This window comes from Hemicordylus capensis, chromosome 5 (assembly GCF_027244095.1).
Source record: "Hemicordylus capensis ecotype Gifberg chromosome 5, rHemCap1.1.pri, whole genome shotgun sequence".
NCBI lineage: Eukaryota > Metazoa > Chordata > Lepidosauria > Squamata > Cordylidae > Hemicordylus > Hemicordylus capensis.
Window position 1 is genome coordinate 229,227,153 of NC_069661.1, and position 21,259 is coordinate 229,248,411.

The 21,259-nt window shown below is 47.1% G+C and overlaps 1 protein-coding gene across 3 annotated transcripts in view; it reads left to right on the forward strand.

The window, feature by feature from the left end:
* Positions 1-282: 282 nt before the first annotated feature.
* The window catches only part of LOC128326898 (cystine/glutamate transporter-like), a 34,525-nt gene continuing 13,548 nt past the window's right edge, over positions 283-21,259 (forward strand). Inside the window, exons 1-4 of one of the 3 annotated variants that reach the window (XM_053254769.1) lie at positions 283-593; positions 7,996-8,122; positions 12,464-12,579; positions 16,811-16,936. In XM_053254769.1, the coding sequence (XP_053110744.1) occupies positions 380-593; positions 7,996-8,122; positions 12,464-12,579; positions 16,811-16,936 (583 nt within the window). In that variant the 5' untranslated portion in view covers positions 283-379. The remainder of the gene's footprint in view (positions 594-7,995; positions 8,123-12,463; positions 12,580-16,810; positions 16,937-21,259) is intronic. The other 2 variants (XR_008308321.1, XM_053254768.1) reach the window with 2 other exon arrangements.

Here is a 21,259-nt window from a genome sequence, read left to right on the forward strand (position 1 = left end):
CAGGCTGCCAGGAACCGGGGCAGCTGTCCCTTGTTTGGTGCCTGCCTGACTCGTTAGGAAGAGCCACTGCTGTTTTGTACGCTAGCATGGAACAGGACACACACAACCTGATAGTGCACAAGCATTATTCCCTTTCTTAGGATTTGGATCCCCACTTCCCCTCCCACCAGCTATTTTTGTGTAAATATTTGTTTACTTCATGCTCCTGTTATTCCAAAGGCTTTCCAGCCACACTGTACTCGGCCTGCTAAGTAAAGAGAGAGGGAGGAAAAGAGAGCGAAGTTGAATGAGAGCAGGACAGAGCCTCTACACAGGGGGCAGGAAAGGAACGCAAGGCATCCACAGACCTCCTGAGCTTCAGTAGGAACACCAGTCAGAAATGGGACCCTGCAGGAAAGAGAAAGATCCGAGAGAGGGGAAGGAGGCTGTTTTCCTGAGGAGGAAGATCACCCTCACCCGGGCCATTGCCTTGGCTGTTGGCACCATGGTGGGCAGCGGGATCTTCATTTCTCCCAAAGGGGTGTTGCAAAATTCAGGCAATGTGGGGGTCTCCTTACTCGTGTGGCTGGCTTGTGGGATCCTGTCTTTGTTTGGTGAGTTGTATGATAAAAGCTCTTGTTTTTTTCAATGTGTAATTATTATAAACATAGGCTGAGGAGTCGGGGGAGAAATAGACCTCTTGTCCAAACAAAAAAGTACAAAGAAATAGCAGGATATCAATTTAGGCTATGTCCACACAGGAATTTTGAGGGAGATGTTTCTTCAAGGAGGCTCCAGTGGAACGTGGAAAAATCTCATGGCAAAATCACAGATTGGATTGGTGCAGAATATATAGCATTTGCTACTTTGCTCCTATTCCCTTTTGCCAAGCAGATGGATAAATCACCAAGGTGGAGCTAAGTGATGGGCACTTGTGAGCGCCACATGCATTGATTGAAAGAATGTGCATACCTAGAGCAAGCATATGCCTCTCTGTGGCTCTCACTGCACATTTGCCTCTTGTCCTCTTGGTTCAACCCTTTTATACCAAGCCTGGAAAAGGTTCTGTATAGAGTAAAGCAAAGATACTTATTCCACCAGGGCTACAGATCCCCGCTAGGTATTTGAGGAGTTTCCTCCTGCCAAACTTAACCCATATCTTCAACCCTGCCCCCTTAGAAGTGTCTTTCTTCTCCCTACACACAATTTAAGTGAGGAGTTGCTCCTCAAGTTTTTCCTTCATCTTCACATCTAACTAACAACACCTCTACTGCACTCCATGCAAACTGGCCATACTGCCCTCAAAATCACCCCTTCTACAGTATGGGCAGATGTTGAAGATTTATGGGCAGTATTCAGCACATGACGTGTTGAAGACTCTGTGGTATGGATGGAGAGCTGGTCTTGTGGTAGCAAGCATGATTTGCCCCCTTAGCTAAGCAGGGTCTACCCAGGTTGCATTTGAATGGGAGACTAGACGTGTGAGCACCGTAAGATATTCCCCTTAGGGGATAGAGCCGCTCTGGGAAGAGCATTAGGTTCCAAGTTCCCTCCCTGGCTTCTCCAAGGTAGGGCTGAGAGAGATTCCTGCCTGCAACCTTGGAGAAGCCACTGCCAGTCTGAAGACAATACTGAGCTAGATAGACCAATGGTCTGACTCGGTTTATGGCAGCTTCCCATGTTCCTATGATGGTTGGGCTCAGAGGTTTATTGAATGAACCACTTGTGCACACGCTCTATATTTAATTAATTAATTAATTAATTAATTAATTAATTTGTCTGTTTGTTTGTTTGTACCCCACCCAAACCTTCATCTCTGGGCAGTTAACAATAACATAAAACAAGATAAAAACATACACAATAATCTTAAAACAAGTCAAACAATCTAAAAATCAAAACAGATTAAAAATTTAAGAAGCCATCTCCTTTTGTATCTGACCCTCCTTTTGGTGGTTTACACATGTTGATTCCACTGTCTCTATCATTCTTTGTATGTTATATGGCTCACAAACCTGTTCAGACATGTTGTATGGACATACAGATTTCTGTGCACACATACATATTTCTGCATGAATGTCTGTACCTACATTCATTTTAAAAGGGAACCTGGATACAGACCCCTTAAATTCCAAGCACAGATAGGAAGTACCCTGCTGTATGTGCACTGAGCACAATGTATGAATAGCTGTAAATGCGTACACTGTATACACTGCACATAAATCATACATGTGTTGATCTATGCAATGTCAGTACTTGGTGGCAGTGGGAATAGCCTCATCTGTGTTGACTCCTAACCCATGTCCGCCTATGGGCTGCCACACATACATCTGTTGGCAGATGGAGGATTTTGGAAAGCCATTTTAAGTGTCACTGTTCAGACAGTTGTGGTTATCCAGCTGGAATGGCCATTTTTAAAGCGGGCAAATGAAGGATAGGCCAGCTATACACAAGGCCGGTGGGCAAAGGAAGACACCAATGGACTTATTACAACCAAATACCATTGTGATGGATAGTTTTCATTCTGTTAGCCATTGTCTGTGGCCCAGATTGGAAGATGCACTCCCTGCTCTTGTCCCTATAGCCCTATTCCCATGTTATGTTTAATGTACATGCAATCCGTAGACAGTGTACACAGGTGCAGCTCTGTATGCAGAAACAGTTATTTACATGTTATGTTGAACATAACATACACTTTGTTATGTTATGTTATGTTATGTTATGTTATGTTATGTTATGTTATGTTATGTTATGTTATGTTATGTTATGTTGAACAACAGCCATACACTTCCTATCTCTACCTGTATTTAAGAGGGCCTGTACCCAGGTTCCTGTTTAAAATCAGCATATATACTGTCTTTCACACAGGAACATGTATATGTGCACAGATATCTGAACACACTTCCAACATGAGGACTGAATAGGGCTTCTCTGTGATGGGGGAGTGAGATGATGCCTTCCTGTCCCATGTACCAGGTGTCCCTATCTGACCTCCATCACCCCCGGACATCAACGGTCAGGCATAATGTTCGAATAGGGTACATGCATGTAAAATCTAACATTTGCATGCCCAAAGTGCATGCTGGATTCCTGGATTGGAAAGAATGAAATTGATGGGCATTAACCATGGGCCTTTTATGCACTTTCCCACATGTATTGGCCTATTCACATGCAGTGTTAACAAGCCAGGAATCAGCAGCCCAACTCATAATGCCCTGCTTATGAGCAAGTGGGCCCATATACATGTGCGAAAGATATTTAAATGGAATGCAGAAGGCATGGATAGGGTGTGTGCATAGTTAACATGCTTACACCTTGGCTCATTTGCTTTGATCATCTGCTATATATTTATTGCTCTAAGACGTACCCGTGGCTAATCCCATGTGTGGCAGCCGGTCGGCTGGAGGGAAAGCACCAGCTGGCCGGTGAGGGAAAGCGCCAGGGTGGGGAAGGGAAGTGCCGGCCAGACGGGCTGGTGAGAGAAAGCACTGCCGGTGGGCGGGGGGGGGAGGGAAGGGAAGGGAAGGGCTGGTCAGGCATGAGAGAAAGCACTGTGGGCAGGGAGGGAAAGCGCCAGCCAGGCCAGCAAGCGGGGAAGGGAAGGGAAAGTGATGGGCAGGTGGGCGGGGAAGCGAAGCGAAGCACCCGCCAGGCTGGCCGGTGAGAGAAAGCACTGTCGGCAGGCGGGGAGAGAGGGAGGGAAAGTGCTGGCGATCCTGGCTGGTGAGGGAAGGAACTGCGGGAAGGAAAGCAGCCTGGGAGGAGGAGAACGGACTGGGCCTGGAGGAGGGGAATGAACTAGGGATGCAGATGCTCTGCGCCGGATCAGCTAGTCTGGAATGATGTGCATTGCATGCACCGTTCCCTGCTTCCTATTAGTGGTGTGCTAGTAGCAGTGGTGGCTGGTGCCCATTAGGGTTGGTGGGGCAGAGGACAAGACAGCTAGCAGTAGACAGAGCCAGGAATAACAAATGGCAGCTCTAGGTGGATCTATGGATGAACACTCAGAGACAAACACAAATGCACAAACTTTTATCACAATTGCAGCACAAGACTGTGTATTCCAAAGTGAGTTCCATTGAGTACAGCGAGTCTTACTGTCAAGCAAATGTGCTTAGGATTCCAGCCTTGGTCCCCCTTTACAGAAGCAGCACACCAAAAACATAGAAACACACAGAGACCCTTCTCATTCACGAGCAGAGGCACTTGTACCCTTGGGGCCAAAGTCCAGGGCCTCTACACACCCCTGGAGGCACCCAAATCCTCTTTAGTCTGTCCTGGGTGGTGTGGTCACTGCTGGCCTGCACTGTGCCGGGCGGCTGAGGGTGATTGTGACCTGTGCCAGGTGCTTTAGAAACAGAGTGGGGAAAGAAACGTGTGGGGTGGGAATATGTTAAGTTGAGTGTTGAAATATTTATGTTAATGCATATTTGCATAAATACACCTGTTTTATATTCTTACATTGTCGTGAGTTCAGTTGCTGTTTGGGCCCGCAGGAACCCACATGTCGAAAATACTGCGTGTGTCACGGTGTGTGTGCAGGGAGATGATGCTTAGCTTGCAAAGCCTCCAAAGGCTTTTAGGCCCAGGCTCCAAAATTACATAGGGACACCTCTGCCAGCAGGTCACAGCTACTATCACCCCTAAAGGCAGGGCGACCGCCCCGCGCCCTGCTCTTTTAACCCCTATAAGAATTACTAGAGCCAGTGTGGTGTAGTGGTTAGAGTGCTGGACTAGGACCGGGGAGACCCGAGTTCAAATCCCCACTCAGCCATGAAACTAGCTGGGTGACTCTGGGCCAGTCACTTCTCTCTCAGCCTAACCTACCTCACAGGGTTGTTGTGAGGAGAAACCTAAGTATGTAGTACACCACTCTGGGCTCCTTGGAGGAAGAGTGGGATATAAATGTAAAAATAAAATAAATTTAAAAATAACTGGAAGGGGGCCCCGCACTGGCTGATTTGCCCCGGGCCCTGCACCCCACCAGGGCTCTCTAAGGACAGACCTGCCTAAGGGAAAGTTATACACAAGGGTATGAGAGATCCATCCCACCCCTCTTGGGAAGAGGGGAAACTTACTAGGAGTGAGGGGGGAAATAGGCCAGAGAGCAGCAGCAGCAGCCTCCACCTCTACTCTGCTGACTCTCCCGACCCCCGACACCCCCCCCCACACACACACACACTTTGTTCATCATCTTCACTTCAATTGCAGGCAGGACAGATGCAAGGTGTGATCACAAAAGGACCCTAAGATGTTTGGGAAACACCTATATCAGGCAGCAGCGATATGGGAAGATGCTGAAAGGCATCATCTCCTACTGCACGGGAGGAGGCAATGGTAAATCCCTCCTGTATTCTACCAAAAGAAAACCACAGGGCTATGTGGGTGCCAGGAGTCGAAATTGACTTGATGGCACACTTTACTTTAAGATGTTCCCTGAATGTCTTTTTCTCTTTCCAGTCAGTAAGTTGCCGCAGATTTCCTATCACCATTCTACCAGATCTAAAGGAAGTTTTGAGGAAGAGAGGTGGAGACAAGATGCCTAGTCTTGGGTTACAGCCTTTCCCCCTTTCACCATCTCCATGTGTCCATCCTCAGGAGCTGACAATAGATCTGCTCCTCTGGAGCAAGATTGGCTATGGGCACTGTGAAAGATGCCCTACTACGAAACAAAACTGCATGGCCTAATCGGCTTTTGGGCACATAGCTAATTCAAGAGTGAGGCTGCATGACAAGCACAGGGCACTGCAGGAGGATGCACTGCCTTGGGCAACTTTACATTGGGAAGAAGCAACTTTCCCCCGCCTTTTTACTGGAGAGCCAATTATCTGTAGCCTGACTGGTGGAAATCATTGCAAGTGGCCACTGCTTCAGCAAGGGTGGAAGTGGGAAAGAGTGGGGGGGGGCACTTTGCATGCTCTTCAGGAATATCAGTCACAGAGCACATGTAGGGGATCTTTCAGATGTTGATATATTCCAAAGTCAACTCAAATTACTATGAAATATAAAACAAGGAGCCCACACTAGAAAGAAGGGGCATGTGCTGTATTCTTAGCACCATCTGCTGGCAATCTGCAGCAAACAGTAAAACAACCCAAACTGGACATGATGGTGGGAAAACCATGGGTGGATCTGCATTCCCCCCACCCCACCCCAGGAGCTGAGGGGGGCAGGGGGATCTGGATTGGTACCATGCTTTGGGGGGAAGGAAAATTAACCCCTCTACCACATTTCCAACCTGAATCAAACTGAAACTGTGCACAATGGAGAAGAGGTTAATCTCCCTTTCCCATACCATGGTCCCAATCCAGTTCAGGACCCCCAGAGGCTGCATTAAGAAATCCAGTCATGAGCCTCCCGGTGCTGCATCTAATCTGGCCTTTAGCCCTACCTTTTCATGCTTCTCGGGAGTCCAGCCCTGGCTTGCTTCCACACCAGCTGTTTAGTTTGGAATGCAGATCATGTGTTCATGCCATTTTTACAGATAATCCAGATGATGTTGCTGACAACACATTGCATTCCAATGTTTTATGTGTTAAAAAGAAGGGAGAATATGTTTTCTCAGGAGAAGGGGCATACATCTGGGTGAAAAAATATCAGGGCGGGGGAGAGCAGTGGTGCACATTTTCCCTCTTGCATGGAATACAGAAATATCTAACCATAGCTCAAGAAACATACTACAACCAGGAAAACCTCAATTCAAACTCCCTACACTATAAAGCCTACTGGGTAATCCAGCTAGTCACTAGGGCTGTTCTTACGACCCCAAACTGGGTTGGACAAGTGTCCTCCCCAGTTTTGGGAACTGTGCATGCTCCCAATTTTCAATCGGGTGTGAGCAAACAACTAGGTAGGAGGAAGGGGTCATAAATGATTGTGAAAAAAGAGCTGGTTAGTATACGATCACCCTACCCAGCTCTCATACACAGTATTTTAATAAGGTGGGAGGAAAAGCTGTTCAGCTCCTCTCAGGGCTGTCCTTAGGGCAGGGCAAGCAGGGCAACCACCTTGGGCCCTGCTCTTTTAACCCCCATTAGAATTAACTTGAAGGGGGCCCTGTACTTGCTAATTTGCCCCAGGCCCTGCACCCCTCCAGGGCTCTCTAAGGACTGTCCTGGCTCCTCTCTCACACACACAATTGAAAACTGGGAGAGCACACAGCTTTGTCCGACCCAGTTTTCGGTCATGGGAGCAGCCCTAATGTCTTTCATCCTAATCAGGGTTATTATTATGAGGATAAAAGAAGAACTACTCCAACTACTTAGAGGAAGAGGAGGATACATATAAAACACAATTAATAACAACAGTGTTCCCTCTAATTCAAAGCATTTTCTGCGTGGCCTGGGTCATGACCCGGCCACGCAGAGGCCCATTGGGCATGGGTGGCGGTCCCCCAAATGGCCACCGCAGGGTTGAGGCCCAGAACAGGTGATTTGACACATAATGAAAGCCCCCTGCCCCCGAGGCCTTGGAGAAGCCCCCCAGAGGAGGTGAGAAAAAAATGTGTTTTAAGAAATCGTGAAACCCTCCCAGACCGAACCAAACCGTGTGTGGGTTTGGATGCCCATTCCAGTTTGAGTCCAGTCTGGACCTGAACCAAACCAGGCAACCCAATTCTGTGCACACAGGAGGTCATCTTAAATTCAGAGACTTGTTCCTTTTGAGTGAATGCAGGTATAAGCTATATGTAACCTCTACGTTTTAAGGGGGTCATCTTAAACTCAGAGTAGTCTTCAATTCAAGTAAATGCAGTGTATAAATAATGGCTGACAAGATGGGGACAATTACTCAGAGAAGTCCCAATGAAATTTAAAGGACTAGTTAGGCATTGCCTGATTTATCTTTTTAATTTCAATGGGACTATTTTGAGTAATTTTTCTCATGTCAGCCAATCAGAGCAACTGATTTCCACTGACTTATTTCCATGTCAGCAGCATGCACAGAGTTAGGGATGTTTGTCACTGAAATTTTGATGATGATATTTACATTCGGACTTAAAATGTCTTGTTTTCTTTCTAGGAGCTCTGTCTTATGCAGATCTTGGAACAAGCATCACAAAGTCGGGGGGACATTACATTTATATTTTGGAGACACTTGGTCCATTGCCAGCCTTCCTAAGATTATGGGCTGAGTTTGTTATGATCCGGTAAGGGCAGCTGTACCTGCTGTTGTTATACAAGGGAGAGGGGAGTCCAGAAGGGGAGGGCATTTATTAGGAGCCTTGTCTCTTCAAATCTCTCAAAGGAGGCATGTTCCAGCTGTGTTTTTAAAAGCGGCCAGCTGGTGAACACAGTGCCACTGTGATCTAGCAAATGGCTGCAGAAAGTTGGGGAGAGGGAAGGGAATTTAAAAATGACAAGAGCAGAGAGAGAGAGACCGACCCCCTAGGAGACCATGAAAAGAAATGCACAAACTCAAAGGCCAATCTGTTAGTTATAAGATAGATTTCCCCCCCTCTGCTGATACCAATGTACTTTTTGCCAAAAGAGAAAGAAAAATAAAAGAAAAATAAAATGAATTTCTGGTTTCACAGAAATCGGTTTGGATACATAATCTGCTGCCCCTCCTCTTCCCCACTGCCAGATAGCTGCTAGGTAAACAGAACTGCCTGCCCCGAACATCTGGGAGCTGCCTACCCTGAGGACAATGAGATCACAGCTTGTTCAAGAGAATCCCTCCCGGCTGTGTTGCTAACACATGCCCACCACTCCATTTCAATGCAAACACAACACACACAAAGGTCAGAACAATCAGTTCAAAGCTTGTTCCCGTTGTGTTTGTTTTGTGCGTTGGCACCAATGCCACAGAATTTAGACCTAAGCTAGATGAAATATTTGCCATCATGTACCTGGCTCTCCCACACTTGTTTCTAATTTGGAAATACCAGCCACAGGTGCATGACTCTGTGTGTGTGTGTGTGTGTGTGTGTGTGTGTGTGTGTGTGTGTGTGTGTGAGATCCGGATCAAGATTGTGGGAGGTAAAGGGTTAAAGCTCCCCTCCCCATCACTCCCCCACTGGCAGCTGCTGTTTCTAAATTAAAAACAAGCATGGCAGCAGATGATCATATGATACATATATTGTTATGCTGCCCTCAGACCCACTTCTTTAAGCCGTGAGAAGTCCCAGGGGTTGAAACATGCCTTAGATTCTGATTTCCCTTGGAGAAAAGATTATGGGATTTTTATAGTGTGCTAGTAATATTTGGTTGATTGGCCCAAATCGATGCTGGAAATCGTACAGCACTCCTAAAAGCTCAGCAACAGATTACATCAGAGAGTCCTTCTGCCTGGCTGATCCATAGGGGCAGAGCTATAAATCAGCAGATAGGCTCAAAGAACCCAAGCTGGGTGCCCAGCTCCCAAGAGCCTCCTGACTTCCCCCTTGCCTGCCCACCAAGCTGCGGCCAACCTCATTTGCAGCTGGCTTCATTCTCTGCTGGGTACCTTCTTTGTTCTTCCCAAGAGAACAAAGACAACAGACAACAATGAAACTGGGAGGCAAATGAGGTCCGGAGGGGTAGTGCTGGCCCTTCTGATGCTAGCCACACCCCCTGCGTGTGACATTTTATTTTATTTATTTATTTTTACATTTATATCCCACTTTTCTTCCAAGAAACCCAGAGCAGTGTACAGAGTTGTTTCTTTTCACAACAACCCTGTGAGGTAGGTTAGGCCTAATTCAGACTGAACGGTGAAAAATGGTCTGCGTCCACCCCTACTCCCTAGTCCTAGCCCAACACAACCACTATACTACACTGGCCTTTACACAGGGGTGTGGCTGGCACACTCAAAGGGTAAACATGAGCCCACTCTTCTGTAGCTGCACACCTGCTTATCCAGGTGAACACACCAGGGCATTTTCCACACAGGGCATTGATTCATTGATTGATTGATCAATCGATCGATTGAATGTATATACCGCCTAATATTGAAATCTCTTGGCGGTGTACAGAATTAAAACATAATATAAAATATAACACATTTAAATTCATAAAAAGATAAGAATCATAAGAGATAAAAACACATTAAAATTTAAAAATTTGATCTAGGTTGGAGGCCTAGGAAAATAGGTACGTCTTCAGGGTCCTCCTAAAAACAAACAGAGAAGGAGATGCTCTTATTTCAGCAGGGAGCGAGTTCCAAAGCCCTGGGGCAGCCACAGAGAAGGCCCGGCCCCGAGTCGCCACTAAATGAGCCGGTGGCAACCGTAGCCAGACCTCTCCAGATGATCTTAATAGGCAACAGGGTTCACGACAGAGAAGGCACTCTCTTAAGTACCCTGCACCTACACTGTTAAAGGTTTTATAGGTAATAACCAGTACTTTGTATTTCGTTCAGAAATATATTGGCAGACAGTGCAGTTCTTTTAGAATCAGTATTATATGGTCCCTTCAGGTAATTCCAAAGACCAATCTGGCTGCCGCATTCTGAATTTTAAAGCTCTTTAGCTCGCATTTCCTCCGGAATGGAGGGTGTATGTTCACATATTGGGCAGATTTACCCCAAAGTCCCTGTGAGCAATCAGGGTGGATTTCACACAGAATTTGGTTTTTTCACTGCATGTTAGAGTGCAACTTTTTGCACTACAAACTCACAGCACTATCACCTAGCTCGGGCCAAAAGGTGGAGCACAAGAACAAATCTATTTCTCCTTCACAACACAAAGGGCAAGGGGATGGATTCCAACAAGCAGAGGTTGTTGGGTTGTGTGTTTATTTTTTTAGCAAAGCGCAAACAAAAAGGAAGCTACCCACTCCAGTTACAGAGCAGAGTGCAGAGTTTAATTGTTGCAGTTATTTAAAGAATACGTGTGCAGATTGTTGTATGATCTAAACTAAATAGGTTTGTTGGTGAAGTACGGGGAAATGACTTGACTAGCAAGCCAGAGGGTGCCAGTTCGAATCCCCGCTGGTATGTTTCCCAGACTATGGGAAACACCTATATCAGGCAGCAGAGATATAGGAAGATGCTGAAAGGCATCATCTCATACTGTGCAGGAGGCGGCAATGGTAAACCCATCCTGTATACTACCAGAAGCAACCACAGGGCTCTGTGGTTGCCAGGAGTCAACACCGACTCGACGGCACACTTTACCTTACATTGCATTTTGGATAGGAAAAACCTAGTCTTATCTATCAGCTACATAATGGATAGGTAGGGGGAGAGAGAGATGTTTCCATCTATTCTCTAAGAGGAAAGGCAGAAGACTGAATCACCACAGGAAGTACCTGAGGAGTCAAGGCAGGGGTCATAGAGGCAAGCAGGGACATGTAAGGAGACCCTCACTAACTACCTCTACTCCCAATGGCCCTAGTGGTCATTAGGATAGTCTGTGCATAAGGCTGATGCACTGGAACACCATCTCCAACAATGGTGTGAGCAAAAGAGCACTTCTGCTTCCACAAGGGAGGGCAGGCTTCCCATCAGTTCCATTAACAATCTCCCATGCTAAACCCCAAATGGTTCCTGGGGCTCTCCAGATCATCAGGATCTACTTTTGGTGGAGCACTGGGGGCTGAATGCAGAGGAGAAAGGGTGGGAAAGCTCCATTCTCCGAATCCCTGATTTTGTTTTTCACAGCAAAAATAGGGACATGCTTGTAAACCTGAAGAATGACCATTCTAGCAGGGAAAACCCAACAGGAGAAAAGGGGGACAGTTTCTTGGTAGGTACCAAAGAACAGGGGTTGTCCAGGTCGGAAGGGGCAGTTGGTATACATGGGGTGCCTATTTGGTGTAGCACCTTCATGCATCTGGTGAAAGAGGTTATAGCCCACAAAAGTTTACGCCACAATAAAAAAGAGAGAGACACTGGGGCTAGGTGCCAATGAGTGTTTTGAAATCATGTTCAAAACAGGGCCATTCCTTTGCAGTTTGTGTTGGAGCCATTTAGTGATAAACCTGACACACAGACTTCTTGTTGGGTCACCTTTTCCTGGCATACAGGCAAGTGGCGGTAAAACTTCGTTTCAATGCGACAAACTGCTGCAGCAGACAGAGGAGTGGGACCAGGAGGGGAAAAGGTGGCAGCACTTTTCATCACTATCCATAAAAGATGCTTGAAGGCTAAAGTACTGTCTTCATTTGTGGTTCCTTCACAACTACTAGAGCAGCAATTGTCAACAGATTCAGGCTGAAAAACACAGATGAAAGGGAGATAAAGTGGGGGGGGGGAGAACAAATTTTTGCCTTGGATAAAGGTAAAGTGTGTAATCAAGTGGGTGTCGACTCCTGGCGACCACAGAGCCCTGTGGTTGTCTTTGGTAGAATACAGATGGGATTTACTATTGCCGTCTCACGCGCAGTATGAGATGATTGATGCCTTCCAGCTTCTTCCTATATGGCTGCTGCCCGATATAGGTGTTTCCTATAGTCTGGGAAACATACCAATGGGGATTCGAACTAGCCACCTCCGGCATGCTAGTCATTTCCCTGTTGCGCCATTATATGGTCGGATAACTGTGCAATTTTTGATGTTCATGTTCCAGGCCTGCAAATATGGCAGTGGTGTCACTGGCATTTGGTCGATACCTAATTGAGCCCTTCTTTGCCCCATGCCTTGCTCCTGCCTTGGCCGTGAAGCTGATCACGATGACTGGAATCAGTGAGTACCAATGAACACTAAGCAGCCAGGGTTAAACATAAGAACAGCCCAAAGCCCATCTAGTCCAGCATCCTGTTTCGCACAGTGGCCCACCAGATGCCACTGGAAGCCACAGACAGGAGTTGAAGGCGTGCCCTCTCTCCTGACATTTCTCCCCTGCAACTGGTACTCAGAGGCATCGTGCCTTTGAGGCTGGAGGTGGCCCACAGCCCTCCGACTAGTAGCCATTGATAGACCTCTCCTCCATGAAGTCATCCAAACCCCTCTTAAAGCCATCCAGGTTGTTGGCTGTCACCACATCTTTGGCAGAGAATTCCACAAGTGGATCACATGTTGTGTGAAAAAGTACTTCTGTTTGTTGGTCCTAGACCTCCTGGCAATCAATTTCATGGAGTGACCCCTGGTTCTAGTGTTGTGTGAGAGGGAAAAGAATTTCTCTCTCTCCACTTTCTCCACACCATGCATGATTTTATAGACCTCTATCTAGGGATGTGCATGCCTCCGAACCGGTCCGGATGGGCACGGGGGGGGGGGGTTGTAGCTTTAAGGGTGGGGAGGTAGTACTCCCCCCCCACCGCTCTTCCCCCTCCGGCGCTGTGGTTTTTGAAAAAGTTTCTGGGGTGGCAGCGTTCCTCCCTGCCACCCCTGGCCCCATCGTTAGCCTTCCAGAGCTCAAGTACGCTACATGCATGCGCCCGTTCCAGCGCACGTGCGCACTCGCGGCCGCCGTGCGCATGCTCCGTATACGTCACACGTCGACGTGTGACGTGTACGGAGCACGCGTGCCGGAACGGGCGCATGCATGTAGCGTACTTGAGCTCTGGAAGGCTAACGATGGGGCCAGGGGCGGCAGGGAGGAATGCTGCCGCCCCAGAAACTTTTGCAAAAACCACAGCGCCGGAAGGGGAAGAGCGGTGGGGGGGGGGAGTACTACCTCCCCACCCTTAAAGCTACAACCCCCCTCCGTGCCGAGCCGCTGGACCGGCTCAGAACCGGACCGGTTCAGAGGCCTCCAGCATGGCCTCCGAACCGGTTCGGGCACATCCCTACCTCTATCATATCTCCCCGCAGTCATCTTTTTTCTAAATTAAAAAGCCCCAGGTGTTGTAGTCTTGCCTCATAAGAAAGGTGCTCTAGGCCCCTGATCATCTTGGTTGCCCTCTTCTCTACCTTCTCCAGTTCAACAATGTCCTTTTAAAGATGTGGTGACCAGAATTGTACGCAGTACTCCAAGTGTGGTCACACCATAGTTTTGTATAAGGGCATTATAATGTTAGCCGTTTTTTTTCAATCCCCTTTCTAATGATCCCTAGCATGGAATTGGCCTTTTTCACAGCTGCCGCACATTGAGTCGACACTTTCAACGAGCTGTCCACCACAACCCCAAGATCCCTCTCCTGGTCCGTCACCGACAGCTCGGATCCCATCAGCATATACTTGAAGTTGGGGTTTTTCGTCCCAATGTGCATCACTTTACACTTGCTAACATTGAACCGCATTTGCCATTTTGTCGCCCACTCCCCCAGTTTGAAGAGACCCTTTTGGAGCTGCTCACAATCTGTTTTGGATTTCACTACCCGGAAGAGTTTGGTATCATCTGCAAATGTGGCCACATCGCTGCTTACCCCTGCTTCTAGATCATTTATGAATAAATTAAAAAGCACCGGTCCCAGTACAGATCCCTGGGGGACCCCACTTCTTACTTCCCTCCATTGTGAAAACTCTCCATTTATACCTACCCTCTGTTTCCTGTCTTTCAACCAGTTAGCAATCCACACATGTACTTGTCCTCTTATCCCATGACCGCTAAGATTCCTCAGGAGTCTTTGATGAGGAACTTTGTCAAAAGCTTTTTGGAAGTCCAGGTAGACTATGTCAACTGGATCACCTTGATCCACACACTCGTTGACACTCTCAAAGAAGTCCAAACGGTTGGTGAGGCAAGATTTATCTTTGCGGAAGCCATGCTGGCTCACTCCCAGCAGGGCCTGTTCTTCTAGGTGCTTTACAATTTTATCCTTGAGAATGCTTTCCATCAATTTGCCTGGAACAGACGTTAGGCTAACTGCCCTGTAATTTCCCGGATCGCCCCTGGATCCCTTTTTGAAAATCGGTGTTACATTTGCAACTCTCCAGTCCTCTGGTACAGAGCCCGATTTCAGGGATAAGTTAAATATTTTAGCAAGGAAGTCAGCAATTTCACATTTGAGTTCTTTGAGGACTCTTGGATGGATGGGTTGCAGATTAATGCCGAGCACACTTGCTTGAGATTAAATATCTATAGCTGTTGTTGTTGTTGTTACTTATATATGGTTCTAAGACACCTCCCTTGCCCCGATTATTTGCAGAGGGAGCTTGCTATTAGTAGTCCAAATAAGATTCAAGAGGAGGGAGCTCACATGTTGCTAACCTTGTGTGCCTTGAGACTTCCGTGGTTACCATTGTTTGAGGAAACGTGAGGAATGTCATACATACAGGATATAATTCAGTTAGATGAATTATCTCCTACTTGAACCTCGCTGGCCAGCTGTGAAACCCTGAGGTTATTTTCCCCTGATGTAATTCAAAAGCATGCTGGATATGTCTGAAGCTAGATGTACAGATGCATTGGTTTTGATTGCATTTTAACAGGTGCCTATCAACTAGTTGGCAAAAAAAAAAAAAAAAGGCTTTTCAAAGCACAGCTAAAGTATATAAAAGCTAGCCACTTTTAAACAACTCTAATGGCATATTCCAATATTTAGAAAGAACAATGTTTAACATGTCTGTTCATGCAATGGGGGATCTTTGATCCCCTCTCTGCCTTCTCCCCCCCGAAACCGCAAGGCTCCTCTGCCTTTAACAACTGCATATTAAGCAGAAATGCAGGCACTACTTTCCCCAGTGTAGAGGTACTGCAACATGGAAGCTTTATCTGTTGAATTTTTCCTGTTGTATAGGAACACTGAAAAATCCCATTCAGCACAGAAGACGTTTCAGTGATCAGCACTTTCAGGAAATGAAGCTGCGCTAAGGAGCAAGAGACTTCACAGCAATAGAGATATTATATTATTATTATTATTATTATTATTATTATTATTATTATTAATAATTCAGTTTCTATACTGCCCTTCCAAAAATGGCTCAGGGCGGTTTACAAAGAGAGATAACAAACAAATAAGATGCCTCAAACAAATAAGCAGTGGTACAAGAGCAGCTATATTCCGACTCTATCCCAGCTAGTTGCTAAGACATCGAAGCTTTTGGGTTTGTTTTTTTAAACATTGCCAATATTTTCTGGACAATGATAAAAGAAAGCCATAATTGGTTGCCTGTTTCAAGAGTGTAACTGAAACTGTAACTGAGGGTTCTTCGATGCAGCAATAAACTGTGGGTTGAGAAGAACTTGCAAGAGCTTACTCAGCATCCATGCACTCCTGCTGCAGATCCAGCAGGATCTCATGCACTGGTCAGACAGGCAGCAGGGGCCTCATGCAATTTCTGCAGCGCCACCTGCTGACCAGCTTTTGCTTTCTGAGATTAGCTCGCCACTTTTCAATACTAGTTTCCTGGCTTGTGGGGAAAGGGTGAGTTATGGTTGGAATTGGAAAGCCAGATCTGGCCAGCAGGTGGTGCTGTGGAGATTGTGAGAGGTGAAATGAAATAAAGGGTCAATGTCAGCTGAAATGGCTTCAGCAGTGGTACAAGAGCAGCTGATGAAAAAAATATTTATTTCAGTCAGCTCAGGGCTTTGACAAGAACACATTTCTCTTAGGCAGTCAACTGAAAATATTCCTTGGAAAAGCTATTATCAGAATGTGTTGGAATAAATGTTTTTTCATATTGCTGGTGCTCTCTCTCACTCACACACACTCATGACCGACCTTCAACATCCATAAAAAGCAGTGTCCCTGGGGTTTACTTCCATTTACGTTTAGGATGAGAGTGATACCATTGATGAGGAAAGACATCATTCTTTCTTCTTCTGGAAATCCAACATGTTGGGCAAAGTCTACCCCTGCCCAACAAATGCACATCCAGAAAGGATGGGGGGGGGGGGGCGTGACAACAAATGCACGTCCGGAAACAAATGCACCCAAACAAATGCCGGAAACAAATACACCTTCTTCTTCCAGAAATCCAGCATGCGCAGCATAGTCTACCCCCTGCCCAACAAATGCACGTCGTCCTTTTTTATTGTTTTTCCTGGCACTGACACTGGTTCTAATAATTCTTCTCTCTCCCTTTCCAGCCTTGGTAATAGTGCTGAACTGCTGGAGTGTGAGCTGGTCTGCCAACATACAGACAGTCCTCACAGTCCTCAAAATGGGCACCGTAGGCTTGGTTATCGTTCCTGGGCTGATGGCTCTGGGCAATGGTAAGAACAGTCAGAATGGTCTTGTAAATATTTGAACATTCAATATTGGGGGAATGGTGTGGTCTTGCTTTATTATGAGTATCATGATCTTTATAGCCACTGACCAGAGAAGTGCATTATGAGCAAATTCAGGCCACCACCAGAGGTTCCCAAACTTGGCTCCCCAGGTGTGTCTGGACTACAGCTGCCATCATCCCCTTCCATAGAAGGCAATTGTGTCAGAGTGATGGGAACTGTAGTTCTATTGGGGGACCTGGGGTTGGGAACCTCTGGACTATGTTATTCATACGATTTGTTTGTTTGTTTGTTTGTTTGTTTGTTTGTTTTATTTAACGCAATTATATCCCACCTAATATAAAATCTCAGGGTGGTTTACAATTTAAACAAACAGCAACTAAAACCTAAAAATCATATAAAACAGATTAAAATTACCATAAATAAAACTTTAAAACACCATAAATTAAAAGCCTGATGAAACAGGTGTGTTCTTAAATGTTGTTTAGAAACAATCAGAGATTCCAATCAGAGATTCCAATTTCATTTGGGAGTGTGTTCCAGATCCCCGGGGCAACCCTTGAGAAGGCCTAGTTTTGGGTTGCCATCAAGCAAGCTGGTGGCAACTACAACTAGATCTCCCCTGATGATCTTAATGTGTGGTGAGGTTTATGAAGAAGGTACTCTCTTATATATCCTGGGCCCAAGCCATTCAGGGCTTTATAGGTAATAACTAGCACTTCGTATTTTGCCCAGAAACTAATTGGCAGCCAGTGTAGTTCTTTTAAAATAGGAGTAACGTGGTCTCTACTGGTGGCCCCAGAGACCAACTTGGCTGCCACATAGGGGCAGAGCCAACATTGAGTGAATGGGTTCAAAGAACCTGGGCCGCCACCCCTCAAGGGCTGCACCTTGCATCCCAGACATGCCCCCTGCATCTGACGTCAGATACGGGGTGTGTGGTTTAACTCCCAAAAGAGCCACTCCTGGCCACACTGCAAACATAGCACTGGCTGGATTTAGCTCCCCAATGGAACCGCACGGCACGGTTCGGGAGCTAAACCATGCCCCACCCCCACATCTGAAATCAGCTGCAGGGGGCATGGCTAACAGAGGAGAGCTGGTCTTGGGGTAGTACACATCAATTGTTCCCTTTGCTAAGCAGGGTCTTCCCTGGTTTGCATTTGAATGGGAGACTACATGTGTGAGCATTGGAAGATAATCTGCTTAGGGGATGGAGCTTCTCTGGGAGGAGCATCTGCATGCTTGCATGCAGAAGATTACAAGTTCCCTCTCTGGCTTCTCCAAGATAGGGCTGAGAGAGATTCCTGCCTGCAATCTTGGAGAAGCCGCTGCCAGTCTGTGTAGACAATACTGAGCTAGATGGACAAGTGGTCTGACTTGGTATATGGCAGCTTCCTATGTTGCTAAGTAGGAGCAGAACCACTGCAAAGCAGTGCCTCTCACCCCCAACCGACTCAGGTGGTCCAGAAGGATACCATGGTCAATGGTATTGAAAACTGCAAAGCGATCTAAGTGGACCAATAGGGTCACACTCCCTCTGTCAATTCCCAGTTGGAGATCATCCATCAGACCGATCACTCTCCACCCCATAGCCTGCCAAAATACAGTTTGAAATGGGTCCAGATAATCCTCTTCTTCCAAGACTGACTGTTGTTGAGAAGCCACCACCCTCTCAATTACCTTGGCCAATCAGGGAAGATCAGAGACAGGCCTATATATGCCTAACTATGAGGGATCCAATGCAGGTTTCCTGCCCTCCCTCAGAGAGGCATTGTTGCCTCTAACAAGACCCTCTCCAATAATTTCCCTGCTAGATTGTATGAGCCATGTAGGGCAAGATAACAGGTGGGAGGTGAACTTCTCCAAGCAGCTTGTCCATGTCCTCAGGAGTCACAGACTGAAACTGATCCAACTTAATCATACAAGAGTGGTTGTTGGACACCTCCATAATAGACTCTGCAATAACCGTGGAATCCAGCTCAGCTTGTATCAGAGAGATTTCATTAATAGAACACCCTGTAAAGGTATCACAGCAAGTCATCAATTGGTCTAATTCTGATTCAAGGGACATACTATTCCCCTCACAACCCTAGACCACTCTGCTGGACATGAGCTTGCAGATGCAATGCATGCAGTAAAGAACTGCTTCTTTGTGTCATGCATTGCCTGAGCAGCATAGATCTACATATGCACTCTGTGTTGTAATCTGTCAGATTCGAGTCAAGTCTTTCTCCACCTGTGCTCCAACCCCCTGCCCTGCTGCTTCAGCCCCCATAGTTCTTCTGTATACCACGGGGCTAATTTAGAAGCGGGTTGGGAGGGGCGCTTAGGAGCAATTGTGTCTACTGCCCTATTTAGTTCATTATTCCAAGTCTGAAACAAGTGTGTCGACATCAGGGATGGAGCTACCATTGTGCAGACAGGTTCAATGAACCTGGGCTGCCAATGAGAAGGGCTGCAGAAGCCCGCATGGGGTGTGTGGATTGGCTCCAGAAGAGCCCTGAGCGAACAACCCCCATCCACCACCCAGGCTCCGGCGAGCCCCCCAAGCCAGCTCTGCCCTGTCATTTCAGGCAGCGCTTTCTGCCGGAAAGCCTCTATTTCCCTTTCTCTTCCTCCATTGAGAGAGAAAGAAGAGAGCTTTCTCTCCCCAAGAAAGAGAGCAGAGCTTGCTCGGGCTCTCTGGAGCTCGAGGCCATGCCCCCGTTGTGTGCGGCCTCGAGCTCTGGAGAGCCCGAGCAAGCTCTGCACTGTCATTTCAGGCAGCGCTTGCTACCTCAAAGCAGCTATTTCCTTTTCTCTCCCTTGATGGAGGACGAGAAAGGGAAATAGAGGCTTTCAGGCAGCAAACGCTGCCTGAAATGACAGGGCAGAGCTGGCTTGAGGCTTACCAAAGCCCGGTGGGTGGGTGGAGTTCTCTCGGGGCTTTTCCAGAGAGCGCGTGACGTCACGCACATGGGATGTCGCTTGAGGGGCCGCCAGGTGGGGCTGGACCCAGGCCACCATTTGGCTGGCTCTGCACTTGGTCAAGAGCATCGCTGGCAGACCTTAAAACCCTCTTTAAAACCCTCTAAGGCTTCTTGGAATCCTATTGGATCCAATAACCTTCTTGGGTGAACCATCTTAATAAGTCCTTCACCCCTGCAGAGGTAGGTTGTGGTTTTCAGTCCAACCTTAACCAGGTAGTGGCCCATCCATGACAATGGGGAAATCACAGGCATCCCCACCCATGGAACACCACCCAGATCAGAGCAGAAGACCGAATTGAGCATGTGACCAGCAATGTGTGTCTATCCCGAGACCATTTGGGACAGGCTCATAACTGTCATGGTCACTACAGCCTCCTGGGCTGCTCCTGACAAAATGGTCCCAAAGTGAACATTGAAGTCCCCAACCACCAACAACCTCGGCAACTCCAACGCCAACTCTGCAACCAAGTCAGACAGCTCAGTTAGGGATTCTGTTGGGCAACGGGATGAATGGTACACCAACAGAAGTCCAAAACTGTCACTGATACCCAGACTTGGGTACACACACACTCAATATAGGATAATTCCCTGACAAGGATCTTGGTGAGGGAAATATTATTCTTATGGACCACAACCACTCCACCTTCCCACCCACATCCTCTCACTTGTTCCACAACAGAGTGCCCTGGCGGGAGAAGCTGGGACCAGATTGGGCCACTAGCCTCCCCTAACCAGGTCTCTATGACATACACACCGGGTCAGCTCCATCATCCACAGTCAACCCATGAATTATTTCTATTTTATTTTGAACTGAACTGGCATTACAAAGAAGCAGTGTGGTTCTGTGGGTGGATGGTACTGCTCTCCAAGGTCAAAGAGCTGGCAGGAGAGCTGGCAGGGGTAACAGCTACTAGGTTTCTGATCTCCCTTCCCCTTGAATGGCCTGCTGCCCTACCAATGCCACATCTCCTTCTGTTCCCCACTACCATGGAATAATCACCCCAGAGGCACCAAACACCATTCCTGTCTCCAGAGAAACCAAAACAATTACCTATATCAGGCCAAAACCACATGTAACAGAGCAAGTATAACTGGTGACAAAACTTCCTACCCCAGCCCTCAGTCCTACCCTGAAGGCCTCCACCAAAGGGCAGCCCCCTTTGGTGGCCACCTACAGGCAGCCCACCACAGGTCCTATGGCGCAGCCTTGGCTTTTAAAGCAATAATGACTGCAGTAGTCCTTCCCCTCCAACCAACAGACCCAGTTGAAAATCGTCTTACAATCAGCCAGGAAAGGGGAGAGGCCACAGACCATCTGTTGACTATAATTAGACAA